The sequence below is a fragment of the Schistocerca gregaria genome, chromosome 3, assembly GCF_023897955.1.
Source record: "Schistocerca gregaria isolate iqSchGreg1 chromosome 3, iqSchGreg1.2, whole genome shotgun sequence".
Taxonomy (NCBI): domain Eukaryota; kingdom Metazoa; phylum Arthropoda; class Insecta; order Orthoptera; family Acrididae; genus Schistocerca; species Schistocerca gregaria.
The window spans coordinates 699403645-699422609 of record NC_064922.1 but is presented as its reverse complement, the minus strand read 5'-3'; the positions used below and the strand labels follow the sequence as shown (position 1 = coordinate 699422609).

The window sequence follows — 18965 nt, the reverse complement described above, 5'->3', positions numbered from 1 at the left end:
GTGAACTTCCAAGAAATCCGTGCACATTAGCATGCCACTTCTGGGATTCAGGATGGCACACCACCTCTGGATCAAATACACCTGCTGGATTAACAATGAGAGATGGTATGCTGCCCAGCATGGATGTAGTTTATAGGCAGTTTTCCTGATCCGACAAGATGAATACTAGGCTGGTACCTACATCTTGCCTCAGTTAAATGATCTGCAAATATTTAGAAAACATTGGCTTACTTTCACATGAGCCAGCACTAGATGAAACAAGATGCAGTACACAAATTCAGTCCTAGTGGACAAAGTGGTGGTAACATAAGAACATCCTGCCACCCTTTGCCACTAATGTTGCCCAATGGCAGAGGACTACATAGTAGTTTCTCAGCACTGTTGTGTCTTCTGGGTCTGATCACACAGTTTACTTTTTTATATTACAAAATGATGTCTAATATTCCAGCAAGGTGGTGCTCAATAAATACAAGTATATTTCCCATTACATTTTTTCCATGGGACCATGCTGCTCAGTAAATACAAGTATTAATGAGCATTTCCCATTCCATTTTTTCCATGGGACCATGTAGTTTGCAATGGGGGTGATATTTGCTCTTCACACCACCCTAGGCTATCCACTTGGGGACTGCTTTTTGTACTGGTGTTTGAAGTAGGAAGTCTATGCCACTGGCCTCACACCTCGCAAGAGTTGTGAGAATAAGTCTGAGCTGCAGTGAAGTACAATCAAATAGAGATACATGGCATGACCGTGGATACTGGTCTGCAATGCAAAGTTGTATTTCCAGATACAATGATTTTCAAACCAATCACATTATTTTCCAAATCTAGCTGATATGATTAATTCTTTTTATGTGTTGCACACTATTTGTGTGTTTTATTAAATAAAAGTAGTTCACATATATGGCTACAGAATTTGCCTTTTTAAATTGTCTAACCATTTCTTAAGGACTCAGTATACACTGTTACTTATGAGTGAATAAAAATTTTAAACCAGATCCATTTTCCATGAGAGATTACTTATAATTTCATGCATTACATGTAAGAGCGTCTTTGAATCTAATGTATAGCTATTAATTCAATTTAGTGATATTTTTTCTAAGTCAATGCAGACACAGGGTTTAATCACAACACTGAACAATAACTGTTGGAAAACATGCCTTTTATTTTCAAAAAATAGCACAATTCTAAAATGGGGAGTCAAACAATTAATACATGGTAATTTTATTCTAAATAAGATAACATGTGTTTCTTCAGGATTTACCACAAGATTCAATGTAATACTGGAATACATAATATAATTTATGGCTCTCCTTGGAAATTAGTACAATCCATCAAAATGGACATTTTAGCCAAATTCTCATTCTGGTTGCTGCACAAATATGTAACTAAAATGTACACAACATGATTTTTAATGGATCACAAATGCATGCTATGGTTTCAAAGATTTCTTACAAACTTTGTATAAATTGTTATCTCATAAGGAACACTAAATACATTTCCTGGAGGAATTTCCAGTATTATGACATTAAGCATCACAGGCCATGTTCTGCTATACTGTCTTACAATAGGATTAGTGGATCTGCCAATACAGTTACTTAGCACATCCTCTGTTACAATTTACATGCATAAAGTGTAACATTTGTTAAGTCCTCATTATAACAGTCAAAGTTTACCATGAAGCTTAAAATTTGAGATAGGAAAACAAGTTGTATGACAATTAATGTAACATGGTAGATAAGTTCACACTCATTGAATTCAGCTGAAATTTAAAGTAATTTTTTTTTATTAAACAACCAGCACTATATTTCTGAAAACAATATATTCTTCTTATGACCCCCTCTTTCCTGCATTTTAGATACTTTCGTTGATCCACAGTTCTGTGTACAATATATTTACATGTAACATTTCTTCAAAAACTAAATATTCAGTATTCAGTTTTCAGCACTCATCAGCAGTCAATGGGTGTAGAACTTCATCGGCCACAACACATAAAATTTGGTGAAGATCGGAAATTCAGAGAAAGTAATGGCACTGAAATATTTTACGTAAAGCAATGCTTCTACTAATGCTATGGAAGTCTAATCACAATACCAACAAAAAAAAAAAAAGAAAATGTGACTGAACTTTGTCAGCATAGAAACACACAAACAATTGCAATTAGTCCAGTGCCAATAAATTAAAAATTCTATTTTCTGACAAAAGCAAGTAACAGAAAGTAGTTCATTATTCATGTCATTCAAACATACAATGCTATTTTACACTCACACTACTTTTGCACTTTAAACAGGAGGCACAACATTGAAGATATTACTTAACTGCAAAGCAGTACATCACCATGTACATCAGATGTATGTAACATTTCATACTTAATTTTATTTACAACAAAAAATGAGGAAGCACCTCATACAGTACATTCAGAATGTTATCTGGAATGATATGAAACTCCTTACTGAAGTACAAATGGATTTAACAAATAATAAAGCATCAGTGCTAGAAACGTAGAAAATTACAATCTGTCTTAAAGCTACAAAAAATATTTCCTAATATGTTATATACATATTTACAAATCAAACTACTCACATTCTCAAGTACACACTACAGTACCACAGATGGTTCTTACATGTTTCCCAACACACACATTTCTACAAAAACTCTAAATTTAATATAAATATAACATTGTCTTGAGTTTCTTTATGGACATACACATTTTCTGTAACAATTGCAGGCACATATTACAATATCAATAGTGTTTGAAAAAATTGTGTTTATGTGAGGATGAACAGCTTCACAAAATAATACTTGCACTAAATGTAGGTTTCTTTAGAAACCTGTGGATTAAGATGTGGTTCAAACCAAATATGTGCTAAATATTTTAATCTGCATATGAAGCAGATGGAACACCCATGGTAATGTGAGACGTACGTTGATTGTTCAATTGGCATTCTGTCATATAATTAGAATATTGTTTCAATCAACTGACAGATGCAGGAGAAATATAACACATATGTAATACATCACCACATTCACAATTTGAGAAAGAGACATCCAGTAAACAGCATAAAGAAGAACCTATAACATTTATATCTGCTGTTAATGTGAAGAAAATGTTTCCAGCAGAGAATTATTACGTGTAATTACTACAACTGATCACTGAAATTTGAAGCAAATCATGATACAAAACCACAATATTTTTTAAGACATTACTGCAGCATTATCAGCACTCCAGCAGAGATACAAACTATTTTCATTGAGAAATCAGGTGACATAACCCCATATTGCTATTTATAGTGAGTTAAGAGTATTTCAGAAAAGAAAAAAAAATTATAAGATTTCAGAAAAGACATAATTACTGGTATGCTATTATGTATAAAAAGTGCGCAATAAAAATATAAAGTCGCCTATTACTTGCAAATAACAATAAAAATCAATAATTAATATTTCCACAAATAGTTGATCCCAGAAATATCTTTGTTTTGTGAGAGACACTGCATTTTGTTTTTCTCAAGTTCCAACCAATTCTTATAGTTTGAGACTCATTGTTAACTACAGTTGCAGTTAAATCTGCCTATATGATTAGAGCCCTATGAGTAAAGCCCAATAATTCTGTTTAATGTTATTTGAGTACCTCATATGTTGCTTCTACAGCATTTGGCTGTATTGGCATGATTTTTGTTGCAATATATAATGCACAGTAAACTTCAAGAACTAGATGATTATCTGAGAAAAATATATTAGTGATATAAAGAAAAATATTATTGTTTAGACCTTACACTTTTAAAGAAAGCATTTTCAAAATGACACTTTTTTAGAGAAAAATAAAGAAAAAAAGTAAAAACTTCATAGTACCACATGGCAACAAATGATGTGGGCAACAACAGAAAGTAACATGTACTTAGTTTGAAAAATGGGGTATGTATCGTGCACTGATTTTGTCATCATCCTGTTTTCTGTATCTCTCTTGACCCAGAACACTTGTTTTGACTTCACTTCCTAAATCCTGAATGTCCTCACTTTCTACAGGTATATTACCTCTATTGCCAAAGCTCACTGGTAGTGTTAACATGACTTTCTAAGTATTTTATGTTTGCTATAACTCAGTAAGCTGAAGTTCATTTCTGTCTTCATTGAATTACTGCACCTTATATTTTGTTCAATAACCATAATTCCATTTATAGTAGGAAGGGTTGCGCAACAAACAAAATTATGAAACAGAGCCATTTTCCAACATGCTTCTCAAGACAAAAGAATCTTGTGAACAGTATTAAAAATTGTCTATGGCATTTTGATTTTCACAACATCCATTTAAAGAAAAGAACAATTTATAATTGTAGCACTAGTGGTCACTACCATGGTGTTCAAAATTGCTTACAAAGAACAGGCAAATGTGTAAACAAATTCTCAGTTCCACACGTTTATATTTTATTTAACATTAAACAGCTTCAAAATTTAAAACACAACTATGATCACCATTTGATTATTTTATCTCAACAATGAACTGCAGTTATTGCTTTTTATAGTAATTATTGTAAAAATTCTGGAAAAACTATCTTTATATGACACAACAATTATTGGCAATACATACTGTAATTCTGGGAAAGAAAATTATGGCTATAATATCCAACACACAGATCTATATATTGCAATACAGTTCAGTTACAACCAGATATACAAATCTTAAAATTTAGTTAATGGCAACATTGTATTTACAAAAATTAATATCACTCTGAGTCACAGTGAATTACAAAACAATACAAACTGTCTCATATAAAATTCATAGCCTGTGTTTACTCATATACAACAGTATCTAACATATCACCTGCATTTATGCAACACCACAACTATATTATTGCCTTGTCACATCTTCATAATAATGCCATAGTAATTGTTTCATATATGGATTGCTTCAAGCACAGCTATCCCCACACCATTTTAACAGATACTGTCTCACACATATTACCGACATAAAAGAAGTTTTTCTGTCCTTAAATAATCACAAATCCCAAGACTTTGTTCACTAACAAACAGCTCAAATGCACAACCTACACATTGTCTCATAATTGTATTTACTTTTGAATCAGTTTTCCGTTTCAGTATTTTCAGTGTTACATAACTGTATTCTTACATTATCATGTCTCTTGCAAGTAGCAAAATATTACACATGATTCTTAAATTGTTATGTGCAAAGAAAAAGAATCTGATCCATGAGGCATACACAATTTTTATAAAAAAACTAAAAAAGAGAGATAGAGGTAGATTTCTAATTTGTGTTCACTAGAAAGAAATTATATATTGGGACTACATAACATCTCATTAATGTTCTATTTGGTGTTGTATTAGTTGTACTTGGTATTTATTTTAAATACCCCATTTGTCCCATAAGATGCAGTGGAACTATAAATTATCCAAGTACATTTGCAAGAGGCTGCTGGGTAAACAATGTGGACCAAAACTAATGACCAAATGAAATCAAATGAGAATTAGCATTTCACGTTTGTTCTGGATAATGAAGCCCTTGTGCCATCAAAAGCTGTATGGGCACTAACTGATAAACATTGTTTTTTTTCAAGAGAGTTCATGTTCATGTAACATTGCATAGCTGTACGTTAAATGGTAAGGAGAACACAAAGTTTTATGTAATATAAGAATTTAAACAAATAGCTATAACTACTTTTAAAGTTGAACATTCATTTCATTTTGCATAACCTGAACATTTCATACAAAACTTGTACATAACTTGAACTTCTTATTTGTGTTATTAAGCTTCCAATATTAAACTGTAATAATGCATAGTTTTGGAATCAATAAGAAATCAAGGTAGCATAGAAATCAGAACTTCAATGAAGGTGTTGTGGGGAGTGTGACGAGTGTTGTTGTGATGGAAGAGATACCCCATCTCCTTGGCTTTGCTGCAAATGCCTGTGTTCTTGTCCTGCTGCGACATACGAGAAAACACACAGCACCGAGTAGCAAATCTGATCTGACTGAAATAAGAGAAGAACCAGGCAGTTAGTTTTATTTTGTTATGCACAATAAAGAAGCACAGATAATAAAGTTATTAAAGCAAAGATTTGCCATTTATAAAGTCTGGATCACACTAAACAAATAATAAAAGTATGAAATCTTTACAAGCACATCACACTCAAATATGAAAACAAATAATTACAGGGTATGAACTATGTTATTACACCTCCAATTCTGCAAAATCATTACTGTGTTGCTGGATTAATATGTATTCAAAATGAAAGAAAAAATCCCTATGTAGACTACTCAGTATTCAAACAGAGCCTGACCTGACATAAATATGAGCATACACATCTCTGTCCACACATATGTTTCAGCTTATAGGCAGATGGTGTCTACTTTCTTCTCAATAATTTCTTGCAAGCTACTGTTGGAATATTTAATGTGTGACAATTCTGGTTACTGAGTCTGCAGAAGAGGCCCCCAGTCAAGGTTCTAAAGGAATCTATTCATGAGCACTGTTGAAATGTTTGGAATGTCCAGAACTGACTGAAGAAAGATACAGTCACAACTAAGGTTATAATCAGTGAGTTCAATCAATGTGAAAGTGATAAGAGATGCTTTGAGAGGCTACACAGAAATTACTGAACTGAAGACAATGTTGTTATTTCACAAGACTGTTTGGTTATCTCTGACTTACCAAAATGTTTCAAATGGTTTTTAAGTTATTATGTCCAAAGAAAGAGGATCTGATTCAAATTGCATAACACGATTTAAATGAATGCTGCTCAAAAAACATTCAGAGATTTAATTATTCCCTATTCCATTCACAGACAGTATAGATGAGGAGTGATTTATGATACTACAAAACTACTAAAGAGATCTCTATCTGTCCATTTTTCTCTCCCATATATATTTTATAATCCCAGTTTTTCAACTTAATGCACAATTGTTCTGTCTTTTGTTCTTCATTCTACTATGCCTTTCTGACTGAACTTATCACTCTGTTCAGTCCTTATATCTTTTACAGAAATTTTGAAAAGGTGTTAAAAGCATTCACTAGAGTCTTCATGAATAACCTACGTACAAAGCATAGGTACATTTAAAAGTGCCTTATGTGGTGACATAAGTCATCTAGTGCGAAAGAGGAATATGGCCACACAAATATCCGATAGTTATGTCAAAAACTTCTTGTCATTGTTTTATCAACATAATTTTCTGATTCATTTATTACTTTTGGGTTATTTACAAAATGTACTGGATATCTTTTTTAATGATCTTTTACCAGTGAAAGTTAATCTGCTTAGAAATATCTCCAAGAATAGTAAAAATGCATTAACCAAAGGGACGAAGTTTGTTGAATGCAGAGACTGACAATGAGACAAAGCATTCCAGAAAAAAAGTCAAATGTAACTCATAGTTCCATGCACATTTTAATCAAGAAGACTCTTGCGTTGTTGTAGCACAAGGAGACTCTTTTTTAGACTTTGGACATCTTTCATTAATCGTCTGACCTTATGTCATAATTTACAAGGTATATGGGTGTGACTTCACCATCCTTGAACATCGTATTTACTCTTGCACATTATCATTTGCTGTACCTACTTGCCCATGGAACATTACACAAAAACATACAAATATTGCAGGAAATCCATTTTTGATCCCAAGTAAGTATCCATCTAGAAAATAAATTGTTTTATTTTGGCATCTTTCAGTTCACATGGGAACGCAAAATCTAAAAGTGAGCTTGGTGAATCTACAGGTATAAAAAATACTGGGTTGACAAAACTGTCTCTGCACGTGCACATAGCTTTCGATGTTTATATGGGATACATAATATGTGTTTTAGTAGTTTCTTGCAATGATTTTTTTAGTACTTCCATCAAAAATATTCTTGTAAGCAGATAAATGGGCCTCAGCTAGGGACCATAACTGAATCCACAAATATTTCTTAAATTCCAGTTCTGTTCTACTACTACTACTCCTACTACTACTACCACTAATAAAACTACTACTACTCCTACTCCTCCTACTACTACTACTAATTTTAATAACAAAAATTAGACAACTATAAAAACTGAAGTACAACTGTGGTAGCCCGAACTACTTTTTTATTTGAGATAACATTCACACAGCAAAAGCGGGGAAATAATTACTACTAGGGTAAGATTAAATAAGGATGTAAACAATGCTAAACAGAAATGGAAAAGAAATGACAGGAAGGGGAACAAAGTCTGTGGAAAAAAAGTATCCAAAAGATGGAAACAAGAGCAGGAGGAAGGGGCAGAAAATATATGTCACATCATCGAACTGGAAGATGTTAGTACAGACTATATCAAGAGGGATGGTGTACTACACCAGTGATAAATAGAATAATAGTACCAGGGAAAAAAGAATGAAGACATCTGTCAAAACAAGTATACAACATTCAGTAATATTCAGTTCCATATCTCTCATTTCAAATAATGTTGAGGGAGATTCTCACAGTTTCTTTCTTTCCTGTGTGTGGTTTTATGTTTTTTTTTTGTTTTTTTTTCTTTTTTAATAAAAAAAAAATAAAAACACACACACACACGATGAAACAGCCAATTTCAAGGATGCACCCTAGCAAATTTGTTACTATAGTGTAAGAAAATCCCATCAATGAGAAAACTTGTGACGGTTGAAAATCAACACGCAAATTTATACAAATCTGCAATACATGAAAAATAATATTGTCCACATTTTATAATTTCTCCCTGTTTCATTCATGCTTGTAACATGGAAAGAATGATGGCTTATGTGTCTCTGTAGATGCAGTTATTAGACTAATTTTGCCTTCACAGTTCAATGGGACTGACAGATACATGAATGAAGTTCCATACAAGTTGGATATGAAATGTTTGGTGAATGGTATCATGAAATAAAGAAAACAAGAGTTATGAACAAAATACCTTTACCAGCCTTCAAAGTAATCACCATTAGCTACAACATATTTCTGACATCAGTTGTAAAGCTATTGGAAACTGTCAGTAACACTTCTTGTGGAACTGTTCAAAGCAACGATGTCACATGTAGTTGAATATCTGCAGCACCTGCAAAAGTGTAAGACTTTCAGAGCTAATTTATGGTGGGGTAACAAAAAGGAGTCTGCTGGTACCAAATCTGGAGAATAAGGTGGGTGTTAAACATGAAAGTTGAGCATGCAGATCACTGTGCGCAGATAGTAGTTATTGCGGAAAAATGTCCACTTTCCACTCCAGTAGAGCACCCTCTAGATGCATTGCAGCAGCCATTTCAAAACTCCCTTACAATCTTCCAAGTTGACTGTTTGACCTTCAGGTAGAAATTCATGATGGTCCAAGCCCACATCCTCAAAAAAGCTGATCAATATCATCTTAATCTTTGATTTTGTCAGCCTACTATTTTTGGGACGTGGGGAAGATGATGAACACATGCCACTGAATGTTGCTTGGTTGCCAGATCATATTGATAATTACAGATCTCACCTCCTGTATTTTTAAGTAAAAAAGGAATATACTTATTACATGGATACTTTGTTTCCTCGGTCAGTATCAGCATTTTCTCCTCAATCTGCCATATTCCATCATTTATTTGAACAATCATTAAAAACATATTGGTGAGTGTGAACTATTTGGATTAAATTTTCAGCAAACTACCTAAATGCTATGGTGAATACATAGTATGAATACAGATTTAATATACTACAACAATATCCTCATGAGTAAACAACTCAAGCTGGAATCTTACAGCTACACACAATATAGAATAATTTCAATTGCTGTTACAAGACTACGATTTTTGGAAAACATGCACAAATTAGCATGCCAGCTGCCCCTATTTTGGACATTTGAGGGCATTCTCAGCTGTGTTAATCACAGTTGATATGTTCCTGTGGAACACAGCTGACTAGTTATTGTTGAACTATTCTGCCCTTTGGCAATTATCACAGGCAACCTACTTCTCAGCAAAGAACATTCAAAGCATTGTGAAATTATGTGTCCATGCATGCTCACACAGCTATTGGCACTGCTTAAACCCACCACTGGGAACTATGCTAATGAAAGCTCTGACCTGGCACAATGAATGCTAGACGAGATTAAATGCCTCAACAGCCCTTTTCAATGTGGTTCACCCACAACAAACTATTATAAAATCATGACAGATAGTCTCCACAAATGGCTACAGCTAATGAATTGCCACAGTTCGTATCTTGTCTCTCAGAGTACAGAGCTCACAATAGCACAGACCATGTGTTGACACTACAGTTCTGCCTACAGCCTTATGGCTAGATGGAGAGAACACTATAGACATTCACGACATTTGCTTTCTTTAAACCCTTTGAATAGGATTGGGGAGAAGAGAAGTTTGTGGCACAACTTGACCAGAAGAAGGGATCAGTTGGTAGGACATGTTCTGAGGCATCAAGGGATCACCAATTTAGTATTGGAGGGCAGCGTAGAGGGTAAAAATCGTAGACGGAGACCAAGAGATGACTACACTAAGCAGATTCAGAAGGATGTGGGTTGCAGTGGGTTCTGGGAGATGAAGAAGCTTGCACAGGATAGAGTAGCATGGAGAGCTGCATCAAACCAGTCTCAGGACTGAAGACCACAACAACAACAACAAGCCCTTTGCCTAGTTTTATTCATTCCATTATAGACCATCTCCATTTTCAGGTAAAGTTTCCTTTGTTTCTTGTCTATAAAGCAGCTAATAACGTAGCACAGGAAGAATGAGAGAGATTAAAAGCCAGATACGTGATTTTAAAAAAATCTCTTTCTTGTAAAAATAATTTACTTGCTTTAGTGAGGCAAAAAAGTTGCATTCATCTTAAGACAGCTGAGTTTAACTTGCCACTGGCAATGAATACAAAGTCAAATTTTATGCAAAAATCGCAGCAAATGTGGCATAGGATATGATGACAATGACAAGGATTCAGAATTAAGATCTCTCAACACAATAGCATGAGGACAATTTCCTGAAACAGTAACAACTGAGTTAAATGTTGTCAGCAACCATCATATCTCTTCATTGGTCATTACAACTGGTACAGTTTCCTTTCATACTGATTTTCAATTCTTCCTGTTTACAGTGTAAGGTGAAACTAAATTTTTACACACATTCATTGCTCATAGTTAGTTGGCTTGATTAATTTATTTTGACTTTTTCCATTAGTGCATCCATATAATCCCTCATAAAAAATACACTGCCTGACAAAAAAATTAAGCATCCAGAAGAGGAGAAGGAAATGAAACTTTATGTGATATTATTTCAGTCATACAAAACTGAGGCAATTTTTTACAAAGAACTTGGCAGTATGAACGCATTTATCAGTACCCCCTCCAGATGTACCCCCCTCTGGTCTGGATGCATGCACTGATTCAATTGGGAAGAGTTCCATAAGGTTGTTATATTCTCTCCTGAGGCAAGCTGACCACAAAATTTTAACTGGTCGTTGACATCTTGGATACTGCCATTGGGATGGAGTTAACATCTGAGCTGGTCCCACATATGTTCTATGGGACAGATCTGTGAATCTTGCTGTGCATGGAAACATCTCAACATCACACAGACATTTCATAGAGAATATTCTACATGTGGATGAGCAACTGTGTGTTGAAAAATGACACCGCAATACTGTTGCATGAGAGGTAATACATGAGTTCGCACGATATCCATGACATACCCTTGAGCCATCACAGTTCTCTCAATCACTACCATCCATTACCTGAAATTATATCCAATGATTCCTCAAATCATGATTCCAGGAGTAACACCGCAATGCCTTTCCAAAACATTGCAAGAATGAACCTCTCGAGATCACCACCATCTCACCAACGAGAATCATCCAGTGTCTCGCAGAACCGTGATTCATTTCTGCACACAGTGCAATGCCAGTCATCTGCAGCCCACACTTATCAGGCGTGGAACCACTCCAAATGCAGCCATTTGTGTTATGGTGTTAATGGCAGCCTATACACGGGTGGGTAATTTGTAATGAGGCTGCTGCTAGTCTCCTTGGTGAAGGATGACAATGAGTGTTACAGTGGCTTCATTACTTGTTATTGGATGGAAGGTGCAGATGTGAAGGGTTATGATGTGTTCAGTACATGATATGCCAAACCTCCATTGCGCTGGGGAGACATAGTCGACTGAAACCTCATCAATGAGTAGAGTCTGTTCTCACTTTCTCAAGAAGTCCAACATTGGGCTGCTGTCACAACAAAACGCCCCAAAAATCTGAGTATCACACAATTAGACCAACCTCCAAATGAAGGCTCACAATGAGGTCCTTTTCAGACTCTCTCAGGTGCTGATAATGCTTTCTCACATGATATACCACATCTCTGTGTCGTTCACAGTGATCAATCAACATCTGCCACTGTTCATGCCCCTTGTATAAACTACCAGACCTGGTAACAGCACTAAATGTGGACAACACTAATGCACTCTGGTGGTCACTACCCCTCACAGAGAACTGCAACTTAAGTCATTCACATACTATCTGATAGTGTATACATGTGCAAAGTTACATTGACATGTGACAAGGTCTTTTGGGTACTTCACTTTCTTTTGTCGGGTGTGTACTGAGATCATAGTAATTAAAACAAACATAAGTTACGTTCTGCACTAAAATACAACAGTTAATTTCAATGAAATGGGTTTCAGGAGTGTAATGAAAGAGGTTCTGTTGGATTATTACGGTATATTGATAACCAAAATGAAATGAAAGCAGCTGTCAGAAGGACAATGAGAGATTCTTTTAACGAATTTGAAAGCAATATTTTGTCTGCAGATTCTAAAAATAACCCCAAAAAATTATGGTTCTGTTGGAATTTGCAAAACTCTTACAGAAGAGTACTCTCATATGGCACAAAGGCTTATATATTCCAGACAAGAACAGTACTGGTGATCAGAGAAAGATTTCTCTGATATTTATGCGGAAACATAAAAAAAGGGTGACAGTATGAGTATTTGGATAACTAATAAATATCATCAAAGGGCACCTCCAGGCAATGAAGGTGATGGCAAAGTAGTCTTTGCAGTAACTAAGATGCATAACATAACTGTATACACTGAAATTTAATTGGGTAGATAAAAAGTCTACTCACCAAGCGATAGCAGAAAACAAACATAAAAGTAGGTCATAATTAGGCAAGCTTTCAGAGTCAGTGGCTCCTTCTTCAGGCAGAAGGGTTGAAAGGGAAGAAAGAGGGGTGAAGGAAAAGGACTGGAGAAGTCTAGGAAAAGGGGCAGATTTCAGGAAAGTTACCCAGAACTGTGGGTCAGGGGAGACTTACTGTATGGGATGAGAAGGAAAGATTGATTGATAGGGACTGCATCAATGTATCAATCACCTACTTCGACAATACCATGACAGTGTAGAGTTTTCGTGTTTGAGAAAGCAAATAAAAGTGTCATTAATGAATATCTTCATAGTCATCTCCAAGCATTCACCGTGGGACACAAAGATATCACATCTTTGGTTGGAATTTAAAAGTATTGTCCACCATGTGCTAGAGACGTATGTGCCAAGCAAAAATATAGGAGAGGGAAAGGATCCACCTTGGTACAACAAATATATTAGGAAGTTGCTGAGAAAGCAGAGAATTTTACACAGTTGTTTTAAACGTAGTCATGTCCTGCTGACAAAACGAAATTACGAAAATGAAAGCAGCTGTCAGAAGGACAATGAGAGATTCTTTTAACGAATTTGAAAGCAGTATTTTGTCAGCAGATTCTAAAAATAACCCCAAAAAATTATGGTCATACATAAAATCTATGAACGCTACAAATAATTCAATACATTCTCTTGCTAACAGTATGTGTAATGTAACTGATTATGATAAACCGAAGGCTGAAATTCTACTAAGATCCTTAGCCAGGAACACATCTGGCCCAGACAGTATCCCTGTAAGATTATATGTTGAATATGGTACAAATATAGCACCATTCTTATCCGTCATCTACCAAGAACATTGGAACAGTGGAAAGTTCCTTGGGACTGGAAGAAGGCCCAGGTCATAACAATCTATAAAAAGGGTAGAAAATCGGATGCACATACTTACTGACCAATTTCACTGACATCAATTTGTTGTAGAACCATGAAACACATTTGTGTTCAGACATAATGACCTTCCTATTCTCTGAGAAGCTCTTCTGAAGAAACTTGTATCGTTTTAGGAAACAGCAGTCATGCAAGGCACAGCTGGCCCCTTTTGGGCATGATATACAACATGTTCTAGATACTGACTCCCAGGTTGATGCCATCCCAGGTTGATGCCATATTTCTCAACTTTTGAACGGTGTTAGACTCAGTTCCGCACTGTCGCTTGCTACAAAAAGTGCGCACTTATGGTCTATCTGATGACATATGTGGTTGGAGAGAAAGTTTTTTAACAGACAGGGAGCAGCATATTGTCCTGAATGGGGTGACTTCAACAGAAACAAGCATAACTTCAGGTGTTCCCCAGGGCAGCGTAATAGGTCCACAGCTTTTTACGATGTACATAAACAATCTGGTTGATGGTACTGACAGCAGCATTAGACTATTTGCCGATGATGCTGTAGTCACAGGAAAGTAGTATCACATGAAAGTTGTGAACAAATCAATGTGTAAATAAATATGTGGTGTAATGACTGGCAGTTATCTCCCAATATTAGTAAGTGGAACCCCCATTAATGAATGAGTACAAAATAAATGCCCAGTATTTGGAAGTGGTAACATCCATAAAGTATCTGGGTGTGACTGTTGTATCTGAAATTTGGCCCACCACATCTATTCCAGATGTGGTGGGCCCAATCTCTGCATTATTCTTGTCAGACACTATACTCCTTACACAAGTAATGGGTAAGGCAAACTCTAGATTGTGGTTTATAGATATAATCCTGAAGCGATTGCAGTCCTTCAACAAAGGAAATAGCTTAGTTAATCCAGTCTTAGAGTATTGTTTGTCTGTGTGGGACTCTTACCAGTTGGGTCTGATTCAAAAGATTGAGAAGGTCCAAAGAAGAGCGGCAAGATTCGTGACTGGTACATTTAGGCATTGTGAGAGCATTACAAATCTCGTAGGAAGTTTGAAGTGGGACACACTTGCAGATAGACTTGATAAACGGCAGGGGCTGCTCATTAAATTCTGAAATCCAATCTTCACCAAGGATGTAGAGCATATATTATTACCACCAACTTTCAAATCACGCAATGATCGCCATTCAAAGATAAGGGAAATTACGGTTCATACTGAGGCATTCAGACAGTTGTTTTTTTATTGCCCAATCGGCAAATGGAACAGAAGGGGAGGGGGGGGGGGGGGGATCTAACTTTGGGGCAAATTGTGCCCTCCGCCACACACCACTTGGTGTCTAGCAGTGTATATATGTAGATGTAGCTGAAGATGTAGACTTCCTAAAACCATGCCCTGATATGAGATCCATTGTATCTGAAATTTGGCCCACCACATCTAGAATAGCTCTTTGTCACTCTCCCAATTTCTGCATCCATGCCCTGATATGAGATCCATTGTATCTGAAATTTGGCCCACCACATCTAGAATAGCTCTTTGTCACTCTCCCAATCTCTGCATTATTCTTGTCAGGCACTAAACACCTTCTGCACCCATCTGCCTACCCTATGGCTCCTACCACTGTGACCTTCCTGCTACAAGATTTGCCCTATGCACCCTCCTGCCACCACCTATAATGGCCCTGTAACTGGCTAAACATATACTATCACAGAGAGATCCACCTGTGAAACAACACATACGATATATCAGCTATTATTTAAACACTGTTAGGCCTTTTACATCAGCACGACTACCACCAACGTATCAATTAGAACTAATGGGCATAGGCAGAGGGTGTTTACTGGCAACAAGTAATATCCTGTTGCAGAGCATGTTCTACAACATGACAAATGTGACCTCAGTGCCTTTTTCACCAAATGCACCATATGGATTCTTCCCCGAGACACCAGTTTCGAAGAACTCTGCAAGCAGAAACTAGTGCTACAACTGTCCTTGGTTTTTACCAGCTATCTGGTCTTAATTTACATTAATTTCTTCTGTCTCAGCATTTCTTCACAGTAACTACTCTTTTCTTCACTTTGTTTCAGTTTTCTACATCTTTCATTGTCTTATCTACACATATTTTTCACCGCAACCCCCTCCCACCTCCATTTCATACAATGCACTTAGCTTTTCACTTTTATTAACTGATGCATGATGTTTACACAGTAAATTCTGTCTTGGATATTACCCTTTCTTCCAGTTTTCATATCTCTTCCAATGCAGTCCCCAACAATCAGTCTTTCCTTCTCATCCCTTCTGGTAAGTCTCCCCTGACCCACACTTCAAGGTGATTTTCCCAAAATCAACCCCTTTTCCTAGACCCCTATGGACCTTTTCCTTCATCACACTTCCTTCCCCTTCAACTGTTCTGCCTGAAGAAGGAGCCACTGACTTTGAAAGCTGGCCTAATTATAACCTTCTTTTATGTGTGTGTTCTGTTGCCGCTAGGTGAGTAGATTTTTTAACCATTGAATTAAATTAATTTGTCAAAACTTGACAGTTTTTGTTAGTATACATGTCTGAATGTCTGAATAATATAAATGGAAATATTTAACGAAATATCAGTTACATCCACCAGTGACCAACATTCCAATTTTTAAGAAAATGTAACGTGAAGTTGGGGTGACCAGATTTCCAAAATCAAAATATGGAATCCAGCTAACAGCTAAAATGAATATTTGTTTTGTGGAAACTTTCATTAATGCTGTGTCTAGATAGTAGATTTGTGTTGATTTATGCTACACCAACATGTATCACTATACCTTTTTGTTTAAACTCAAACTAACAAAAAAACGAATTACTTGCATTATTAATCAAGTTAATATTTTATCATTTTGTTCATGTCACATGAAAACACACTCTATCACTTTAACAAAATGAGATCTTTAACTAGGAACAGAAATGATTATTAGTTACCTAGGTTATTTATTTCACACCATCAACTGGCCTGGAAGTTTTGTCATGGGTAGTTCCTGAAAAGTCTTTTTTATTATATTTTGCAGAAGAATGTGTCATTCAGGAGTTTGATAGTTTCTTTTATAAAAACCAACAACTGAAGTATCCTGAAATTGTTTCCTTGAGTTTCCACATCAAAACTATTCTTTTCATCAGTCCATAAAGCATTTGTAACAGGAACATTCTTTCTGCAGCAGCATTAGTGCCATGTAGGTCTAGCACAAACACAGTAATGGGCTACAGTTTCTTGCATCAGATATCTTGAGATACAAGAAAGTTGAAAGTGGTAGATCTAATGGAGTTTGGTTTAATAAAAGAGTGCATTTACTTTTGCATATGACCACATTGTTATCCTACATGTTACTTGAAAACATACTGCTTCAAAACATATGGGACGAGTGATGAAGAACAGGGCAATATGCATTCCATATGCATTTTGTCAGGACAATGGAACACTTAAGCTAAGTAAGGAACAATCCTGAAAATATAGGATGTCGACTCACCTTATGTGAAGAGATGTAAGCTCTTCATTGAAATGGACATCACCACATGTGATGCTAGATTAAGAGGAGTATCAGAATATGAGTAGAATCTGCAAAATCTTGTCTTGCTCAGGAGAGAATGGTTGATCTGGCACTCCTTAGGGGACTGGATTTCTTGCTTACATGTTTATTACTGTCAAGTAGTCCACTTGGCAATCATTTTGTCGCTTTATTCATAAAATGGGTATTACTCATTTCTGAGTCATCATAAAGGGTATTTGGTATATAGGCCAAGGCGAGCATGATCACATAATACGATGAATAGATCCAAATGCTATTTTGTCAAATAGCAATAGCTGGTGTAAGTATCTCAGACAAACTTCAGTATCTTGTCAGAAACATGGAAAACCTTATTGCACACAGGTTTAGCGAAGTTCTCGGATCAATGTAAGAAGAAGCAAAATCTGTAACTTTACTTGGGTTACAATGCACAGTATAGTGGATGGACTTTGGTGGGATGAGGAAACAATGGTCAATTTTTGGAATACTTCTTCCTCTGCTAGTGTCCTGCAGAAGCAGTGTAAATGACAGACTGAGAACACAAGTACAGATAACAGGCAGGCACTGTTTAGAGGCATCATAGAATACTGACAATGGAGTGGGAGAATGCAACTAGACACAAAGGGAAGAACTACACAAAAAAAACATCCAATGCTCTCAGCCAGTGAAAAACTTTACACACTGTCTGTATGCTCCATGTTTATTCAATAATTCATCTTAAAATAGGCATATTTGGTAAAACCTGTAGACACTGGCGTAATAAAGATTATATTTTCTTTCAGTGCCCCAAATGACATGAATTTATGGGAGTCATACACAAACTTGTGAAGCATGGCCATCAACTTTTTACAGGATCTGTTAGTAGTGCAGAATCAGAGAATGTACAATGCACTACTCAAGCAGACTGCCACTGCAGACATTGATACCTAACACAATCATAATGAATGAAGAAAGTACCTTCATAAATTTTAATTTACATTAAGGAGATTCTTGACTGCACTGTCTGGTTAATGCATTAAAATGTCTTTACCATTGTGTGTGTGTGTGTGTGTGTGTGTGTGTGTGTGTGTGTGTGTGCGTGCGCGCGCGTGTTTGCTCACACACTCCTGCATTGTTCATCAATAAGCTAAAGGCAATAACTAAACTGATACACGAAAAATTCATGCTCAAAGTAACTAAAGCATTTATGATGTCTCCTTTCTTCCACTCCCTTCTTTCATTTCAGATTTTTCTCAAGTCATATGTGATATTCTAATTTGCCTTAACATTTGGTATTTTTCCACATAAGCATTTTTTAAATATTGTATTGTTCACTAAATGTATTTTTGATAATGCTTAATCGACACTCAAGCACACCAATTGGAAATCCAGTAATTAATGGAATACCAGTGCCTTATATAGTGTTTTTTTTTTTTCTCCCCCCCCCCCCCCCCTC

At 35.9% G+C, this 18965-nt stretch overlaps 1 protein-coding gene across 18 annotated transcripts in view; it reads right to left on the bottom strand.

Annotated features, from left to right (window-relative positions):
- Positions 1-1141: 1141 nt before the first annotated feature.
- The window catches only part of LOC126354708 (MAP kinase-activating death domain protein), a 684767-nt gene continuing 666943 nt past the window's right edge, over positions 1142-18965 (bottom strand). For 17 of the 18 annotated variants that reach the window (XM_050004532.1, XM_050004534.1, XM_050004547.1 and 14 more), the window contains one exon: positions 1142-5984. In XM_050004532.1, coding sequence (XP_049860489.1) covers positions 5838-5984 — 147 coding nt within the window. In that variant the 3' untranslated portion in view covers positions 1142-5837. The remainder of the gene's footprint in view (positions 5985-18965) is intronic. The other variant, XM_050004538.1, reaches the window with a different exon arrangement.